General features: G+C 49.9%; 1 protein-coding gene across 1 annotated transcript; it reads left to right on the top strand.

Moving 5' to 3' along the window:
• The first annotated feature begins 1,018 nt into the window (after nucleotides 1-1,018).
• LOC144279958 (CD276 antigen-like) lies at nucleotides 1,019-7,162 on the top strand. Its single transcript, XM_077841662.1, has 4 exons — nucleotides 1,019-1,110; nucleotides 2,895-3,248; nucleotides 5,794-6,090; nucleotides 7,158-7,162. The coding sequence occupies exons 2-4, from the start codon at nucleotides 2,978-2,980 to the stop codon at nucleotides 7,160-7,162; spliced, it is 573 nt and encodes a 190-aa protein (XP_077697788.1). The 5' UTR covers nucleotides 1,019-1,110; nucleotides 2,895-2,977.
• The last annotated feature ends 11,100 nt before the right edge of the window (nucleotides 7,163-18,262 follow it).

Below are 18,262 nucleotides of genomic sequence, written 5' to 3'. Positions count from 1 at the left end.
ACCATTTTCCCTAAGGCCGACCTTGCTTACCCCTGCTGCGGTACAATATTCCTGTGGAAGAATCTGCCCTAGCCATGAGGTTCCCCCACTAGCCACTGAAATCCCAGAGAGCCGGGGGGAGCCTCAAGGCACCGAGCGGCAGAGAGGCAGGTGGCGGCAGAGACTGATGGAGCAGGGCCATCTCCGGCACGGCAGACGGCGGCGCAGTGGTGACAGCAAAGGAGGCGCTGCTCCACGTTCCCCTCCGGTGGGAGATGAACTCACGTGAACGCACCTCTGACCTTGTCTGATCTGGTCTTCGCGGACCCAGGGCAGCAGCGGTGAGTGGGGTGCAGTTGGGGGAAGTGGGAGCCGGGTGTTAAAGGGGCATTTGTCCACCAGACTTTCACGCTGCGCGGTGAGAAATTGAGGCCAAGGACGCTGTACTCGGAGGCAGGGGTTTTTGCTGAGCACTGATTCAGGATGTCGGGAATCTGGGGCTGGTGTGTATTTCCCCAGATTACTGGCTGGGGGCTCGAGCCGGCTCTGCGCTGGGTTGTTAAGAGGGACCCCTGGATATGGAACCCAACCCTTGTTGCTGCCGACTCCACCTGGCAGCGGGGTTCAGTTACCACAGGATACGCTGTGGTCACAGGCCGTTTAACCCCCCATCCATTGAGGGGTCTGACAGCTCCACGGTGAGAAGCAGCAGGTCCCTCAGAGGCTGCCTGTGCGGGTGGGTCGAGGACTAAAGCAAACTGCAGGTGATTCTGTATTTGTTTCGCCTTTCACCCTGGTTACCGGAAATTGGTTACACAGGCTTAGAAGCAGCAGAGGTTTCAGTAAATTTGTCCCGAGGCCAGATCCTCGTGACAGAGATGGGCTGATGGAAACTCCTCTGTCACATGCAGGCATGATGCAATGTTTGGGGACATCTGCAAACCCCTGTGCTTCCCCCATAGCAATGGGCTGCCGGGAATTCCCTTAGCTCAGCGATTTAAAAACCCAACAAGGAGCGACTGATATTCAGAGCAGGCTTCAGGAGGCCACACTGCCTGTGCCCATCCCCCATTTCCTGACTGCGACTCTCTCTGGGCTCTCTGTCTGCCAGGATCCAGCTGGGCTGCACCGGTGAGTACGTCAGTGACTTGGTTTGCTTGTCCCAGACAGCATCCGCCTGTCTTCACGGCTGGGACGTGATCTGCCCCGTGGCTGAGCGGCGACATCTGATCCAGGCATGGACTGTCTTGACCTCTGATCATGGCCGGGGAGCGGTTGTGGTCCAGCAAGAGGCAGAGGGAGGGGAATGGGGTGTGGAGGTGGGACAGTGCGCTCAGGAGGGTGCTGATATGCTCAGAATGGGGCTGGCTGAGCCAGTACATCCATTAGGAGGTGTCAAAGGGGACCAGCCTTTGCTCGTTGCTGACCTGGGGCCAGGATGAAGTCACTGGTTTGAGTTGGATCCTGCTTGGGAGCTGGGAGATTGGAGGATGGGGGGCGAAACTGTGAAATCAATTTCGTAGGGCGTTGGGGGGGGGTCACTTTGCCAATCAGTGTCTGCGCTTCTCTCGCAGGGCAAATCTGAATCTCTACAGCGTGTAATGTGCCCCGGCCTTTGTTCCCCAATTTTCCTGTTCCTTGTGTGGGGGGCTCATTGGGGTGAGTATCTCACTTGCTAGCCCCTGCTGTCCTGTCCTGCCCTGTTTACAAACCACGGGGAGTTTCCCAAGCTCTCTTGTAGCTCCTGAGCTCGGCTTCGGGGCAGACGCTCTAGTGCCCAACAGTGGGGGAAGTGGTGTTATTGAACACTAACAGGAAACTGAGTTGATATTCTTTCAGCTCTCTAAAACAATTTTGATTAAGAAACCTCCTCTTAATCACACCCTGCCCATTTGGTGCCAGAGGGTCATGACTTGATGGTGATATTGAGCGTTTCACGAAAAGCCCAGCTCTTGCTGACTCTCAATTACAGAGGAACTATTTGGTTAAAAACTAAGATTTCCGACCCCACGTTTGTGGAGAAAAGCTTGGAAACCCAAGCAGGCCGGGATGTGGATTTTTGTTGCCAAGAAAAACGTCAGTAGAAAAGTTTGGGGTTTTGCTGAAATTTTTCCTCAGAATTTTTGGGGTGTTTTCATTGAAAACCCTGAAAACTAGAAAACTGAAAATATTTTTGCTTGTGACTGAAATTTGGGGGATTTTGGCTGCCCAGAACCGTTCAGCCATTGGGGACGGCGGGGGGACATGTGTTCATTTAAACCTCAGAAGCCATTTTTTGTTTGAAAACAACATTTCAGACCAAACTTACAACCCGCTCTAGTGCAAACCTGACCTGGGTGCAACCCGCAGGCTCAGAAGGCCAATGAGCAGAACAGCAAGTGTATTATTAGTTACAATTGCCTGATTTCTAAGCTCATGAGCTCATGATTTTTGGGGGCCTGAATCTTGAGGGTTTGGGGCAGGTGATATGGAACTCACTGGGCCCCCCAGTGTTCAAACTTCTCCCCAGCCTTTCTGTTTCGGTGTCAGTCATGTCCATGCTAGAGGAGAGAGCATCATGGAGATCCTTTTCTCGTCCCTCTACCAATCTGCCCCATTGCCATATAGGGGGATGGCAGGAGATCAAGCTCTGGAGCCTGTTGAGCCTTCGGCCTCTGCTGCTAAGCAAAGGGCCAGTTGGGAGGGTGGTTTCCTTGGCGTGGACATGTGAGCCACTAACTGACCTAATGGCTGACATGTGAAAGGCTCCATGTCCTGGTCCCTTGAGCATGTCAGCCCATGTCCCCTTTCATCTCTTCCTGCCCCAAAGCTCCCACCCCGTTTGGCGCTAACCCCCTGGGGTTACAGAGGTCCCAGGGCAGGGGGAGGCTGGGCAGTGGCCAGGATCTCTGTCCCTGACTCTGTTTCCCTTTCAGGGCTCATCACAGCTGAGTCGCCCATCACTGCTCAGTTCGGGAGGGACGTCACCCTGAGCTGCCTCTTCCAGTCCCAGCCTGGGATGAACCTCCAGCACCTGACCCTCACCTGGCAGAAGGAGTGGGCGGGGACAGAGGACTTGGTGGTTCATAGTCACTATTACGGGAAGGACCAGCTGGTGAAACAGGACGAGGCTTATAGGAACCGGACCTGGCTGGATCCAGAGGGGCTGGCCCGGGGGAACGCGTCCCTGACGCTGAGGGGCGTCCGCACGCAGGATGAGGGAGTCTATCACTGCCACGTCACCTCGGAGCAGGGGACAACTTCGGAGACGAGGCAGGTTACAGTGATGGGTATGTCTCATTCAACCTGAAGTTTCTCCTAAGGCTCCGTTGCCCTTCGATATCTGACGGGCTGAGGGAGGCTGCACTGGAAGCTGGTTTATTCAGAGATAATCTCCCACCTAACACTTGCAGCATCTTAGCATCGAAATGTGGGGCTGGAAGGGACCTCGAGAGGTCTGCTGTCAGGAACAGAGATTCTAAGATCTCCGACCTACAGCTGATTCCCCAAAGCAGGAGGGTTTGCAGCCCTCGACCATGACTCTGGATGCTTTGCTCCATAGCAATGTCCAATCATTTCTTCAGTCTTTCGGTGCTCCTGGCCTGAGCAATATCCATGGCAAGGAGTTCCATGGGTTAGGCATGTACTGTGGTCGGAGAAATATTGCCTACAATCAGCCTTTACTGTTCTGTCAACTCCATTTAGGGGTCTGGGGCTCAAAGCAATGTGCCACAGGGCTGAAGGATGGCAGAGATTGGTACTTATCCACAGATTCGGAATTGTGTCCTTCTAGGCTGGCCACCGGCATTCCAGACTCTACAGTTCAGACTGGGACAGGGTGGGTAGAACTAGAGGCAGAAATTGGGGTTCTGTCTCTTAAGCAAGGTAAGCCGTCATGGGATAAGAGGGAAGGTTCTCTGATGGATTGGTAACTGGTTAAAAGACAAGTATCAGAGGGTAGCCGTGTTAGTCTGTATCTACAAAAACAACAAGGAGTCTGGTGGCACCTTAAAGACTAACAGATTTATTTGGGCATAAGCTTTCGTGGGTAAAAAAACCCCACTTCTTCAGATGCATGGAATCTGAAGAAGTGGGTTTTTTACCCACGAAAGCTTATGCCAAAATAAATCTGTTAGTCTTTAAGGTGTTATCAGACTCCTTGTTGGGTTTTTTTGGTTAAAAGACAGGAAACAAAGGTAGGAATAAATGGTCAGTTCTCAGAATGGAGAGAAGTAAATAGTGGTGTCCCCCAGGGGGCTGTACTGGGCCCAGTCCTATTTAACATTTTCATAAACGATCTGGGAAAAGGGGTAAACAATGAAGAGACAAAATTTGCAGATGATAGAAAACTACTCAAGTTAAGTCGAAAGCAGACTGCGAAGAGTTACAAAGGGATCTCACAAAACTGGGTGACTGGGCAACAAAATGGCAGATGAAATTCAGTGTTGATAAATTCAAAGTAATGCATACTGGAAAACATAATCCCAACCATACATGTAAAATGATGGGGTCTAAATTAGCTGTTACCACTCAAGAGAGAGATCTTGGAGTCATGGTGGATAGTTCTCTGAAAACATCCACTCACTGTGCAGCAGCAGTTAAAAAAGCGAAGAGAATGTTTGGAATCATTAGGAAAGGGATAGATAATAGGACAGAAAATATCATGTTGCCTCTACATAAATCCATGGTACGCCCACAGCTTGAATACTGCGTGCAGTTCTGGTGGCACCATCTCAAAAAAGATCTATTGGAACTGGAAAAGGTTCAGAAAAGGGCAACAAAAATGATTAGCAGTATGGAACGGCTGCCGTATGAAGAGAGATTAATAAGATTGGGATTGTTCAGTTTGGAAAAGAGACGACTAAGGGGGGATCTGATTGAGGTCTATAAACTCATGACGGATGTGGAGAAAGTCAATAAGGAGCTGTTATTTACTCCTTCCCATAACACAAGAACTAGGGGTCACCCAATTAAATTAATAGGCAGCAGGTTTATAATGTAGGGAAGTATTTCCTCACACAACGCACAGTCAACCGGTAGAACCCATTGCCAGGGGATATGATGAAGGCCAAAACTATAACAGGGTTCAGAAAAGAACAAGATAAGTTCCTGGAGGATGGGTCCATCAATGGCTATTAGCCAGGATGGGCAGGGATGGTGTCCATGGCCTCTGTCGCCCATTCCCAGCTTCTGGCAAACAGGGGATGGATCACTTGATGATTCCCTGTTCTGTTCATTCCCACTGGGGCACCTGGCATTGGCCACTGTCGGAAGACAGGATACTGGGCTAGATGGACCTTTGGTCTGACCCAACCTGGCCATTCTTATGTTCTTAAATATCAGCGGGAGGAAAATGAAGCTAATGTTGGAAACACGACTGAAAGCCCAAGGACAAGATTCTCACCTGAGATATCCAGCATGATTCCAATGGCGCAATTGCCGATTGACACCAGCTGGGGATCTGGCCCAAAACACCTTCTGCAGAAGGAAACCAGTATTCCTGTAAATGGTAACTGGCTCTGGCTGGTAAGACCAAGGTGGGGAGAGTGTTCATGTGTGGGGTGGACACTGTGGCCATCCCAAGTGGATCTGATCTCAGACAAACTGTAGACGATGTCCCTCCTCAAAGCTGGCTCAAACACCAGACTTCATGGTTTAACCTCAAACTGCACAGTTTAACCTCTTGTGCTGTGTTGCTGGGCAGCTGTTACCTGGCTGTTACACCCCAGAGGCGGCTGCATCTCTGCACTGGGGAAGCAATTCCTGTGTTTGGAGCCTGTCAAGCAACTGGAGGTGAAAAACTCCAAAGACATGGGAAGTGTTTTTTCCTTTCAGTACCCTACAGTGAGCCTCATCTGACCCTTGACTTCTCGTTTCGGCTGGGCCACACTCTTTTGACCTTCAGCTCAGGGGGCGGGTACCCCCGGGCAAGTGTGGTGTGGAGGAACGGGATGGGAACCAACCTGACAGAGCTCAGCAGTTCTACAGAGTCCGTGGACGCCCAGGGCCTTTACACCCTGTGCAGCGAGCTGGTCGTGCCCGTGGGGCAGAGCACCAACCTCACTGTGTTCCTGGTGACAGCACACGGACGGGAGACCCCCGTGCAGCACGTCACAGTGGCAGAAGGACCTGGTGAGTGGGGGAAAGGGAGTGGGAGTTGTCCAGCCGGTGCAGGGTTCTGCCCCACAGCGTGACGCGGGGAGGGGATTAGTGGCTGAGCACAGTTATTTAACCCATTGTCGCTCCCCAGTGGCAGAGCGGGGTATTGCCGCTCAGCAGCCCCGAGTTTGGGCTTCACTGTGTTGGCCCAGGTGGGAGGGCAACACACTGAGCCTGGGGAGCTCGCTCCGGCTCTCAGGCCCTGTTCACAGGAAGCTCTGGGCTCTCTCTTGCAGGGCAGAGATGCAGCCATGTCTGGCTGCTGGTGGCCTGTCTGGGTGCCATGACCCTGTCTGTGATAGTGGCTGCAGGGATCTTTCGCCCTCCCATCCGTGGGACTTGTGGATGCTGCTCAGAGAGTCGCTTCACTGGGACAAGGGATGTGGAGGATCCTTCACCCCAGGGCCAGCTGGGCCCTGGCACCTGCCCAGCCATGGGTACACCCACCACTGCCCTCGGGGCTGATCTGGCGGCTCCCTCTGGCCTCCCTTCATGTCAAGACTCTGTAGCTGGAAGCCAGGGGTCTCTAGACCCAACAGCTGCACTTTATAGCAAGGACAGCGCAGTTCTATGTTCAGCACAGAGCCGCTGCACCAGGGCTTGCTTTTGTCCCTGACCCCTGTGACGGGAGAGCTCCCTGCCAGGCGGGGACTGACCCATGTCACTACAACAGGGCTCATACACTGCGGCCCCCACAGGGAAACCTAACCCCACCCATGCAGGGCAGCTCTTTGTCCCCCTCTAATCACTGCCCCACATCAAAGCATTTAGTGAGACCCCTGCGGGGCTAGGGCCAAAGGCTCAAAGGTATTTAAAGAGCCCCAGAGGAAGGACCTCTGAGGGCAGCCAGTCCACCCCCCATGCAGAGGTGGGACCAAGTAACCCTAGAGCTGCCCTGACAGGGGTTTGTCCAGCCTGGGCTTAGAAACCTCCAGTGGCAGGGATCCCACGACCTCCCTTGGACACAGAGTCCAGAGCTGAACTCCCTTGGGAGCTAGCAAGTGGTTCCTGATCTCTACCCTCACTCTCCCTGGCTGCAGGTTAAGCCCAGTGCTGCTTCTCCTGCCTCCAGTGGAAATGGAGAACAATTTATCACTGGGGGCAGGAGGGAGACCAAGGGATTGGGGCGGGTAGGAGGTGGACTGGGGAGTATAAATTAGTAAGGATGGGATGGAGAGCAATAGGACGGCAGCTCCCCCACCCCAGGCTTAGCGGAAGGACATGACTCCCAAACTGCCCCCGAGCTGTCCTCAGAAACCCTGTGTGTGTTCGGTTCCTGGCTGGAGCACCCCCAACCCTCCTGCACGGGGCGCCGGCAGCCTCCCCTGGTGACCCTGAGGGCAGATTTGACAATTTATTTATGATGATTTAAAATCTCATAGAATCATAGAATATCTGGGCTGGAAGGGACCTCAGGAGGTCATCTAGTCCAACCCCCTGCTCAAAGCAGGACCGATCCCCAATTAAATGATCCCAGCCAGGGCTTTGTCAAGCCTGACATTAAAAACTTCTAAGGAAGGAGATTCCACCACCTCCCTAGGTAATGCATTCCAGTGTTTCATCACCCTCCGAGTGAAAAAGTTTTTCCTAATATCCAACCTAAATCTCCCCCACTGCAACTTGAGACCATTACTCCTTGTTCTGTCATCTGCTACCACTGAGAACAGTCTAGATCCATCCTCTTTGGAACCCCCTTTCAGATAGTTGAAAGCAGCTATCAAATCCCCCCTCATTCTTCTCTTCCGTAGACTACACATCCCCAGTTCCTTCAGCCTCTCCTCATAAGTCATGTGTTCCAGTCCCCTAATCATTTTTGTTGCCCTCCGCTGGACTCTTTCCAATTTTTCCACCTCCTTCTTGTACTGTGGGGCCCAAAACTGGACACAGTACTCCAGATGAGGCCTCACCAGTGTCAAATAGAGGGGAACGATCACATCCCTCGATCTGCTGGCAATGCCCCTACTTATACATCCCAAAATGCCATTGGCCTTCTTGGCAACAACGGCACACTGTTGACTCGTATCCAACTTCTCGTCCACTGTAACCCCTAGGTCCTTTTCTGCAGAACTGCTGCCAAACCATTCGGTCCCTAGTCTGTAGCGGTGCATGGGATTCTTCCATCCTAAGTGCAGGACTCTGCACTTGTCCTTGTTGAACCTCATCAGATTTCTTTTGGCCCAGTCCTCCAATTTGTCTAGGTCCCTCTGTATCCTATCCCTACCCTCCAGCGTATCTACCTCTCCTCCCAGTTTAGTGTCATCTGCAAACTTGCTGAGGGTGCAATCCACACCATCCTCCAGATCATTTATGAAGATATTGAACAAAACCAGCCCCAGGACCGACCCTTGGGGCACTCCACTTGATACCGGCTGCCAACTAGACATGGAGCCATTGATCACTACCCGTTGAGCCCGACAATCTAGCCAGCTTTCTATCCACCTTATAGTCCATTCATCCAGCCCATACTTCTTTAACTTGCTGGCAAGAATACTGTGGGAGACCGTGTGAAAAGCTTTGCTAAAGTCAAGGAACAACACATCCACTGCTTTCCCTTCACCACAGAGTCAGTTATCTCGTCATAGAAGGCAATTAGATTAGTCAGGCATGACTTGCCCTTGGTGAATCCATGCTGACTGTTCCTGATCACTTTCCTCTCCTCTAAGTGCTTCAGAATTGATTCCTTGAGGACCATGATTTTGAAGCCCATCTCTTGATTTCCAGTACCTGCCTCGTGGGTTTCAGAGGCAGGGGATTGGCTGGGGTGGGAGGCAGGAGCTCACAGGATTTGGGGACAGTCACGAAGTTATTGCACATAATGTGCAGCTATTGGTGTCACTTATTTATTTCTGCTGGTAGACAGAGCGATTTTCTTCAAAAGAAACAAGACTTTCAAAAATGTATATTTTTAAACTAAATCTATTGGGTATTCTTTAAAAGAAACAAAGAGAAATGTATTTGTAACCTGCGACCTTATTGACATAAACTGTAACCGTATAGATCATTGTTGCAACCACTGTTATATATTTGCAGCCAATATTGTACAAAGGTTGCTGTGTGGGGTGTCTATGAAGAGGTTGTAGTTTGCTGGTTATAATTATGCCAGCTGTATGTGTGTGTCATTTGGGTAGTTGAAGTTATGAATATTAGCTATGTATTTGTATATCAATGTGTTTTGATTCTAAGTAGCTTCAGTGAAGCATTTGGTCAGCTTCTTGAGAAGGGACTATTCTCAGTAAGTGCCCAATCAAGAAACACTTAACTGACAATGGACTTTGGGAGATGCCAATCCACATCTGAGCTTTCTTGGGAATGTTCAAACTAACATGTAAACAATGGTGTCGGCCTGCAAACTGATTCATGCATGGACATGTGACTTGCCCATGTGACTCCAAGCTCCATCTTGCTGCTGTAATTTTCCACAGCCAGGAACAAAGAGGTGTCCTTCCACCTGGAAGAGACTATAAAAGGCAGCTGCCTCATCTCCATTTTGTCTTCTGGAGGAACCTTGCTGCAAACTGAAGCTCTGAACAAAGGATTGAATGACCCATCCCAGCTGTGGATGTTCTCCAGAGACTTGATTTGAACCTGAAGTTTATTCCATCACTGCTACAAGGCTGAACCAAGAATTTTGCCATTACTGTATGTCAATTATTCCATTTAACCAATTTTAACTCTTGTCTATATTTCTTTCTTTTTATGAATGAACCTTTAGATTTTAGATTCTAAAGGTTTGGCAATAGCGTGATTTGTGGGTAAGATCTGACTGGTATATTAACCTGGGTCTGGGGCTTGGTCCTTTGGGATCGGGAGAACCTTTCTTCTTTCACTGGATTGGTTTTCATAACCATTCGTCCCCATAACGAGTGGCCCTGGTGGTGACACTGGAAAACTGGAGTGTCTGAGGGAATTTCGTGTGTGACTTATGATTAGCCAGTGGGGTGAGACCGAAGTCCTCTCTGTTTGGCTGGTTTGGTGGGCCTTAGTAGTGAAGGACCCCCAGCCTTGGGCTGTAACTGCCCCGCTCTAAGCGATTTGTCCTGAATTGGTACTGTCAGAAGTGTCCCACTAAGGGCAGCATCGTTACAGTGTTGCAGCCAGCAGCAACAAGGGTCGGGTTCAGTACAGTGACTCGTCACTTCAAGTCATCCCCGTTAAGGTTTCATTGTTACGTTGCTGATCAATTAGGGAACGTGCTCCCGTATAACGCAGTGCGCAGTGCTCCCGTCTAACGTTATTTGGCAGCCGCCTGCTTTGTCCACTGCTTGCAGGAAGAGCAGCCAGTGTGGGGGCTTGGAACCAGGAGTGGACCGGCAGCCCCCCTATCAGCTCCCCGCTCCCTTAAGTTCCCAGTGCAGCAGCTCAGCCGTCCCTCCCCCCACTGCCCTGCGCTGCTCCTGCCCTCTGCCTTGGAGCTGCTCCTGGGGGCCTCCTGCTCGCTGTGCAGGAGAGGGGGGAAGAGGGGGGCTAATGTCAGGATGTCCCCCTCCCCCACTCCTGCCACCCCCTTACCCCTTCTCCATATAGAGCAGGGTGGGGACAGGCCAGGGCTCAGGACAGAGAGACTGCACCTGCTGTCTCAACTTCCTGATCTTTTTAAAGGCAATGTACTTAGAGTCGAGTCAGCGTACTTAAAGGGGCAATGTACTTAGAGTCGAGTCAGCGTACTTAAAGGGGCAATGTACTTAGAGTCGAGTCAGCGTACTTAAAGGGGCAATGTACTTAGAGTCGAGTCAGCGTACTTAAAGGGGCAATGTGCACCCCCCTCTCTCTCCCACACACAGGGTGTGTGTCTGTGTCTCTCTCTGCCGTGCTGTCTCCCCTCCATTCGTGCTGCCTAGTAGAGTGAGAGGCTACATTAACAATGTGTTAACCCTTGGGGGCTCAGCCGAGTGCGAGTTCATCATTCGGCAGTAAGGCATTCCCTGGGAACCCTCCCACCCTCTGACTCCACCGCCTCAACCAAGCTTCACAATCATCATCGCTGTGCACAGTATTAATTTTTTTTAAAATTTATACTGTGTGTGTGTGTGTTCTCTGTGTATATATGAAGTCTGCTGCAGTTTCCACGGTATGCATCTGATGAAGTGAGCTGTAGCTCACGAAAGCTCATGCTCAAATAAATTGGTTAGTCTCTAAGGTGCCACAAGGACTCCTTTTCTTTTTGCGAATACAGACTAACACGGCTGTTACTCTGAAACCTGTCATATATAATATAGTTTTTTGTCTGATGAAAAAAATTTCCCTGGAACCTAACCCCCCCATTTACATTAATTCTTATGGGGAAATTGGATTTGCTTAACACAGTTTCACTTAAAGTCGCATTTTTCGGGAACAGAACGACCACGTTCAGCAAGGAGTTCCTGTACCTGGAGCTGCTGGGGTTTCTCTGGAAAAGGGTTGTTTCTGTGTCTCCCGCCCCTGGGAACATTTCAATCCATGCAGGCACCCCATTGGAGTGAGGACAGGGAAACCACAATGAACGGATGTGTTTTCACTGTAAAGCAAAGTCTCTTCCTTTGTGTGCACTGACACAAATCCACAACCCCGCACAAGCTAGATTCTGGGCTGCTGCAAAGCTGCACGGCCTAAACCATTGACCCCACCTGGGATCAGGTCCCATTGATCCCCACCAGGTGCCCCAGAGGGAATGAACAGAACAGGGAATCATCAAGTGATCCATCCCCTGTCGCTCATTCCCAGCTTCTGGCAAACAGAGGCCAGGGACACTTCAGAGCATGAGATTGCATCCCTGCTCATCCTGGCTAATAGCCATTGATGGACCTATCCTCCAGGAACTTATCTAGCTCTTTTTTGAACCCTGTTTTACTTTTGGCTTTCACAACATCTCCTAGCAAGGAGTTCCACAGGTTGACTGTGCATTGTGTGAAGTATTTCCTTTTGTTATTAATTTCCATGGGTGACCCCTAGTTCTTGTGTGAAGGAGTAAATAACACTTCTCTCTTCACTTGCTCCACACCAGTCAAGATTTTATAGACCTCGATCACATCCCCCCTTAGTCTTCTCTTTTCAAAGCTGAACAGTCCCGATCTTTTTAATCTCTCCTCACACGGTAGCTGTTCCATACCCCTAATAATTTTTGTTGCCCTTCTCTATACCTTTTCCGATGCTAATATATATATATATATTTTTTAAGATGGGGTGGCTAGATCTACACACAGTATTCAAGATGTGGCATTAAGATATTTTCTGTTGTCTTATTTATATATTTTCTCTCCCTTTCCCAATGGTTCCTAACATTCAGTTTGCTTTTTTGACTGCCGCTGCACACTGAGTGGATGTTTTCAGAGAACTATCCACCATGACCCCAAGATCTGTTTCTTGTGTGGTAACTGCTCATTTAGACCCCATCATTTTGTATGTATAGTTGGGATTATGCTTTCCAATGTGCATTACTTTGCATTTATCAACAAATGAATTTCATCTGTCACTTTGTTGCCCAGTCACCCAGTTTTGTGAGGTCCCTTTGTAACTTTTCGCAGTCTGCTTAGGACTTAACTATCTTGAGTAATTTTGTATCATCTGCAAATTTTGCCACCTCACTGTTTACCCCTTTTTCTAGATCACTTCTGAATATATTGAACAGCACAGGTCCCAGTACAGTTTCCCTGGGGGACCCTGCTCTTTACCTCTCTCCATTCTGAAAACTCACCATTTATTCCTTCCCTTTGTTTCCAGTCTTTTAACCAGTTACTGGTCTATGAGAGGACCTTGTCTGTTATCCCATGACAGCTTACTTTGCCTAAGAGCCTTTGTTGATGGACCTTGTCAAAGGCTTTCTGAAAGTCCAAGTACACTATATCCGCTGCATCCCCCTTGTCCACATGTCTGTTGACCCCCCCCCCACCCCGTCAAGGTTCCTTCCCCACTCTGAACTCTAGGGTACAGATGTGGGGACCTGCATGAAAGACCCCCTAAGCTTATTCTTACCAGCTTAGGCTAAAAACTTCCCCAAGGTACAAACTTTGCCTTGTCCTTGAACCCTATGCTACCACCACCAAGCATGTTAAACAAAGAACAGGGAAAAAGCCCACTTGGAGACGTCTTCCCCCAAAATATCCCCCCAAGCCCCACACCCCCTTTCCTGGGGAAGGCTTGATAAAAATCTTCACCAATTTGTACAGGTGAACACAGACCCAAACCCTTGGATCTTAAGAACAATGAAAAAGCAATCAGGATCTTAAAAGAAGAATTTTAATTAAAGAAAAAGTAAAAGAATCACCTCTGTAAAATCAGGATGGTAAATACCTTACAGGGTAATCAGATTCAAAACATAGAGAATCCCTCTAGGCAAAACGTTAAGTTACAAAAAGACACAAAAACAGGAATATACATTCCATTCAGCACAGCTTATTTACCAGCCATTTAAACAAAAGGAAATCTAACGCATTTCTAGCTAGATTACTTACTAACTTAACAGAAGTTCTGAAGAACATTCCTGACCTGGTCCCGGCAAAAGCATCACACAGACAGACAGACCCTTTGTTTCTCTCACCCCCCCACCCCCAGCTTTGAAAATATCTTGTCTCCTCATTGGTCATTTTGGTCCGGTGCCAGCGAGGTTACCTTAGCTTCTTAACCCTTTACAGATGAAAGGGTTTTGCCTCTGGCCAGGAGGGATTTTATAGTTCTGTATACAGAAAGGTGGTTACCCTTCCCTTTATATTTATGACACCCCCTCAAAGAATTGCAATAGATTGGTGAGGCATGATTTCCTGTTAGAAAAGACAAGTTGACTCTTCCCCAACAAATCATTTTCATCTGTGTGTCTGATAATTCTGTTCTTTACTATAGTTTCAACCAATTTGCCTGGTACTGAAGTGAGGCTCACCGGCCTGTAATTGCCAGGATCTCCTCCAAAATCCCTTTTAAAAATAGGCATCACATTAGCTATTCTCCAGTCATCTGGAACAGAAGCTGATTTAAACGATAGGTTACATACTAGTTAGTAGTTCTGCAATTTCATATTTGAGTTCCTTCAGAACTCTTGGGTGAATCGCATCTGGTCCTGGTGACTGATTACTGTTTAATTTATCAATTTGTTCCAAAACCTCCTCTAATGACACCTCAATCTGGGACAGTTCCTCAAATTTGTCACCGAAAAAGAATGACTCAAGTTTGGGAATCTCCCTCACATCTTCAGCCGTGAAGACTGACGCAAAGAATTCGTTTAGTTTCTTCTCGATGGCCTTATCATCCTTGAAGGCTCCTTTAGCACCTCGGGGCCCCACTGGTGGTTTGGCAGCTTCGTGTTTCTGATGGACTTTCAAAAACAAATTGCTGTTAGTTTCTGAATCTTTGGCTAGCTGCTCTTCACATTCCTTTTTGGGCTGCCTAACTAGACTTTTACACTTGACTTGCCAGAGTTTATGCTCCTTTCTGTTTTCCTCAGGAGGATTTAACTTCTAATTTTTACAGGGTGCCTTTTTGCCTCTAAATGCCTCTTTTACTTTGTTGTCTAGCCATGGTGGAACTTTTATAATCCTCTTACTGTGTGTTTTTAATTTGGGGAACACATTTAATTTAAGCCTCTATTATGGTGTTTTTTAAAAGTGTCTATGCAGCTTGCAGGGATTTCACTTTTGGCGCTGTACCTTTTAATTTCTGTTTAAACAGCTTGCTTTTAAACCATGTATAGTATTTTAAAAGGTACACTCACCAGAGGTCCCTTCTCTGCCTGGCGGGTCCGGGAGGCAGCCTTGGGGAGGTTCGGGGGTACTGGCTCCAGGTCCAGGGTGAGAAACAGTTCCTGGCTGTCAGGAAAACCGGTTTCTCTGCTTTCTCTGCTATCTACAACTTCATCATCATCATCTTCCTCGTCCCCAAAACCTGCTTCCGTGTTGCCTCCATCTCCATTGAAGGAGTCAAACAACACGGCTGGGGTAGTGGTGGCTGAACCCCCTAAAATGGCATGCAGCTCATCATAGAAGTGGCATGTTTTGGGCTCTGACCCGGAGCGGCTGTTTGCCTCTCTGGTTTTCTCGTTGGCTTGCCTCAGCTCCTTAAGTTTCATGCGGCACTGCTTCGGGTCCCTGTTATGGCCTCTGTCCTTCATGCCCTGGGAGATTTTGACAAATGTTTTGGCATTTCGAAAACTGGAACGTACTTCTGATACCACGGACTCCTCTCCCCATACAGTGATCAGATCCCGTACCTCCCGTTCAGTCCATGCTGGAGCTCTTTTGTGATTCTGGGACTCCATCATGGTCACCTCTGCTGATGGGCTCTGCATGGTCACCTGCAGCTTGCCATGCTGGCCAAACAGGAAATTGAAATTCAAAAGTTCGCAGGCCTTTTCCTGTCTACCTGGCCAATGCATCTGAGTTGAGAGTGCTGTCCAGAGCGGTCACAATGGAGCACTCTGGGATAGCTCACGGAGACCAATACCGTCTAATTGTGTCCACAGTACCCCAAATTCGATCCGGCAAGGCCGATTTCAGCACTAATCCCCTTATCGGGGATGGAGTAAGGAAATCAATTTTAAGAGCCCTTTAAGTCAAAAAAAAAAAAAAAAGGGCTTCGTCGTGTGGACGGGTGCAGGGTTAAATCGATTTAACGCTGCTAAATTCGACCTCAACTCCTAGTGTAGACCAGAGCTAACTTCCTCATTTTTGTGTAGGTCCCCTTTCTGAAGTTAAATGCTACCACAGTGGGTTGCTGTGGTGTTTTCCCCGCCACAGGGAAGTTAAATTTAATTATATTATGGTTGCTATTACCAAGCAGTTCAGCTCTAGTCACCTCTTGGACCAGATCCTGTGCTCCACTTACGACTAAATCAAGAATTGCCTCCCCCTTTGTGGGTTCCAGGACCAGCTGCTCCAAGAAGCAGTCATTTAAGGTGTTAAGAAATTTCAGCTCTGCATCCTGTCCTGAGGTGACATGTACCCAGTCAGTATGGGGATAATTGAAATCCCCCATTCTTATTAAGTTTTGTATTTGTATAGCCTCTCTGATCTCCTTGAGCATTTCACAGTCACTATCACCATCTTTCCCATAGAGCATCACTCCTCCACCAGCACGACCTGCTCTGTCATTTCTATATATCTCGTACCCTGGTATTACCGTGTCCTATTGATGATCATCATTCCACCAAGTTTCTGTGATGCCTGTTCTATCTATATCCTCATTTAATAGGAGGCACCCTAGTTCACCCATCTTAGTAGTTAGACTTCTGGCATTTGTATTTAAGCACTTATAAAATTTGTCCCTTTTTAGCTGTCTGCTATTACGTGATGTAATTGAATGAGACTCTTTCATTTGACTGTTTCTCATCAGATCCTAGCTGTACATTATCATCTTCCATCCCATCCTCCTTACTAGGATATAGAGAATCCCTGTTAATAGTTCCTCTCCTAACGGAGGTCTCAGTCCAAACCCTGTGCTCCTCAGCACTTGTTGGCCTTCCCCCAGCTCTGAGGCTACGTCTACACTGCGCACCTTACAACAGCACGGCTGTGCCACTTTAACCCTGCTGTTGTAAGGTGCGCTGTGTGGCCGCTCTTTATCGCTGGGACACAGCTCTCCCAGCAACAAAATAAAACCACCTCCAACGAGGGGCAGTAGCTTTGTCACGCCAACACGGCTCCAGCCAACAAAGTGCTGTCCACACCGCTGCTTTTCATGGATAAAACTTTTGTCATTCGGGGCGGGGGGCGGGTTTCTCACCCCTGAGCGACAAAATTGTTAGCGACAAAAGTGCCAGCAAAGGCAAAGCCTAAGTTTAAAAACTCCTCTGCAACCTATTTAATTTTACATGCCAGCAATCTGGTTCTGGTTTGGTTTGAGTGGAGTCCTTCCTTCCTGTATAGAACCCCAAATCAATCAAGAGTAGCTCTTTTTCAAACAGATCTGCTCTGGGAAATAGTTCAGGGCAGGTGTCTGGCCTGTGTGATGCAGGAGGTCAGACTGGAGGAGCACAGTGGTCCCTGCTGGCCCTGGAATCTATTAAAATAACATCCGGAGCAGAGCAGAGAGACATTCAGGTGTGAAATGCAGGGGTGGGGTGGGGTGGGGTGGGGGGAGAGCTGGGTCCTAGCAGATCTCAGTTTGGCCAAAGCAGCTCCGCCCCACCCTCGCTGCACCTCTTCCCACCCTCTCCCCAGGCCCCCTGCCCGCCCTTCATTAGCTCCTCTCAGGCCCCTCCCCCCAGTTCCCCCCCCTGCTGCTGGCTCCTCTCCGTCCCACCCAGCACCTCGTGCCAGCCAGCAAACAGCTGATCAGGGGCAGGCCTGGGCCCCGCCAAACAGCTGTGGCTGGTGGGTGCTGAGCACCCCCTATTTTTTTCCATGGGTGCTTGAACCCTGGAGCACCCACGGAGTTGGTGCCTCTGATCTGGCCACATTGACCCCAACGGAGCTATGGCTGATTGTTCCCGGCCAATGGAAGCTGGGGAGGGGGGACAGTGCCTATGGGCAAGAGCAGTGCACAGAGCCGCTTGGCCACGCCTCCACCTAAGACCCGGACTTGCTGGCCGGTTCTGGGGGTACCAGGACAGGCAGGCAACCTGCCTTAGCCCTGCCACTGAGCCACTGACCGGGAGCCACCGAAGGCAAGTCTGCACCCCAATCCCAAGCCTCAATCTGCAGTCCCCTCCTGTACTCCAAATCCCTCCCCCCAGCCTGGAGCCCCCTCCTGCACCCCAAACCTCTCATCCCCAGCCTCACCCCAGAGCCAGCACCCCCAGCCCAGAGCCCTCACCCCCTCCCACACCCCAACCCCCTGCCTCAACCCACAGCCCCCTCCCACATTCCGAATCCCTCAGCTCCACCCCCCAGCCCAGAGCCCCCTCCTGCACCCCAAACCTCTCATCCCCAGCGCCACCCCAGAGCTCGCACCCCCAGCCCAGAGCCTTTATCCCTGCTCCAGCCCGGAGCCCACTCCCGCACCCTGAACCCCTAATTTCTGGCCCTACCCTGGAACCTGCACCCTCAGTTAGAACCATCACCCCCTCCAGTACCCCAACCCCCTGCCCCAGCCCAGGGAAAGTGAGTGAGGGCAGGGGACAGCGAGCAACTGAGGGAGCGGGAATGTAGTGGGGGGGAAGGGGCGGGGCCTCGGGGAAGGGGCGGAGCTAGGATGTTCAGCTTTTGCAACCGGAAAGTTGTCAGCTCTAGCTTTGAGCAGGGGG

The sequence above is a fragment of the Eretmochelys imbricata genome, chromosome 24 (assembly GCF_965152235.1).
Source record: "Eretmochelys imbricata isolate rEreImb1 chromosome 24, rEreImb1.hap1, whole genome shotgun sequence".
Classification (NCBI taxonomy): Eukaryota; Metazoa; Chordata; order Testudines; family Cheloniidae; genus Eretmochelys; species Eretmochelys imbricata.
Note: the sequence above shows the minus strand (reverse complement) of the source record. Positions and strands in the feature narration are given on the sequence as shown.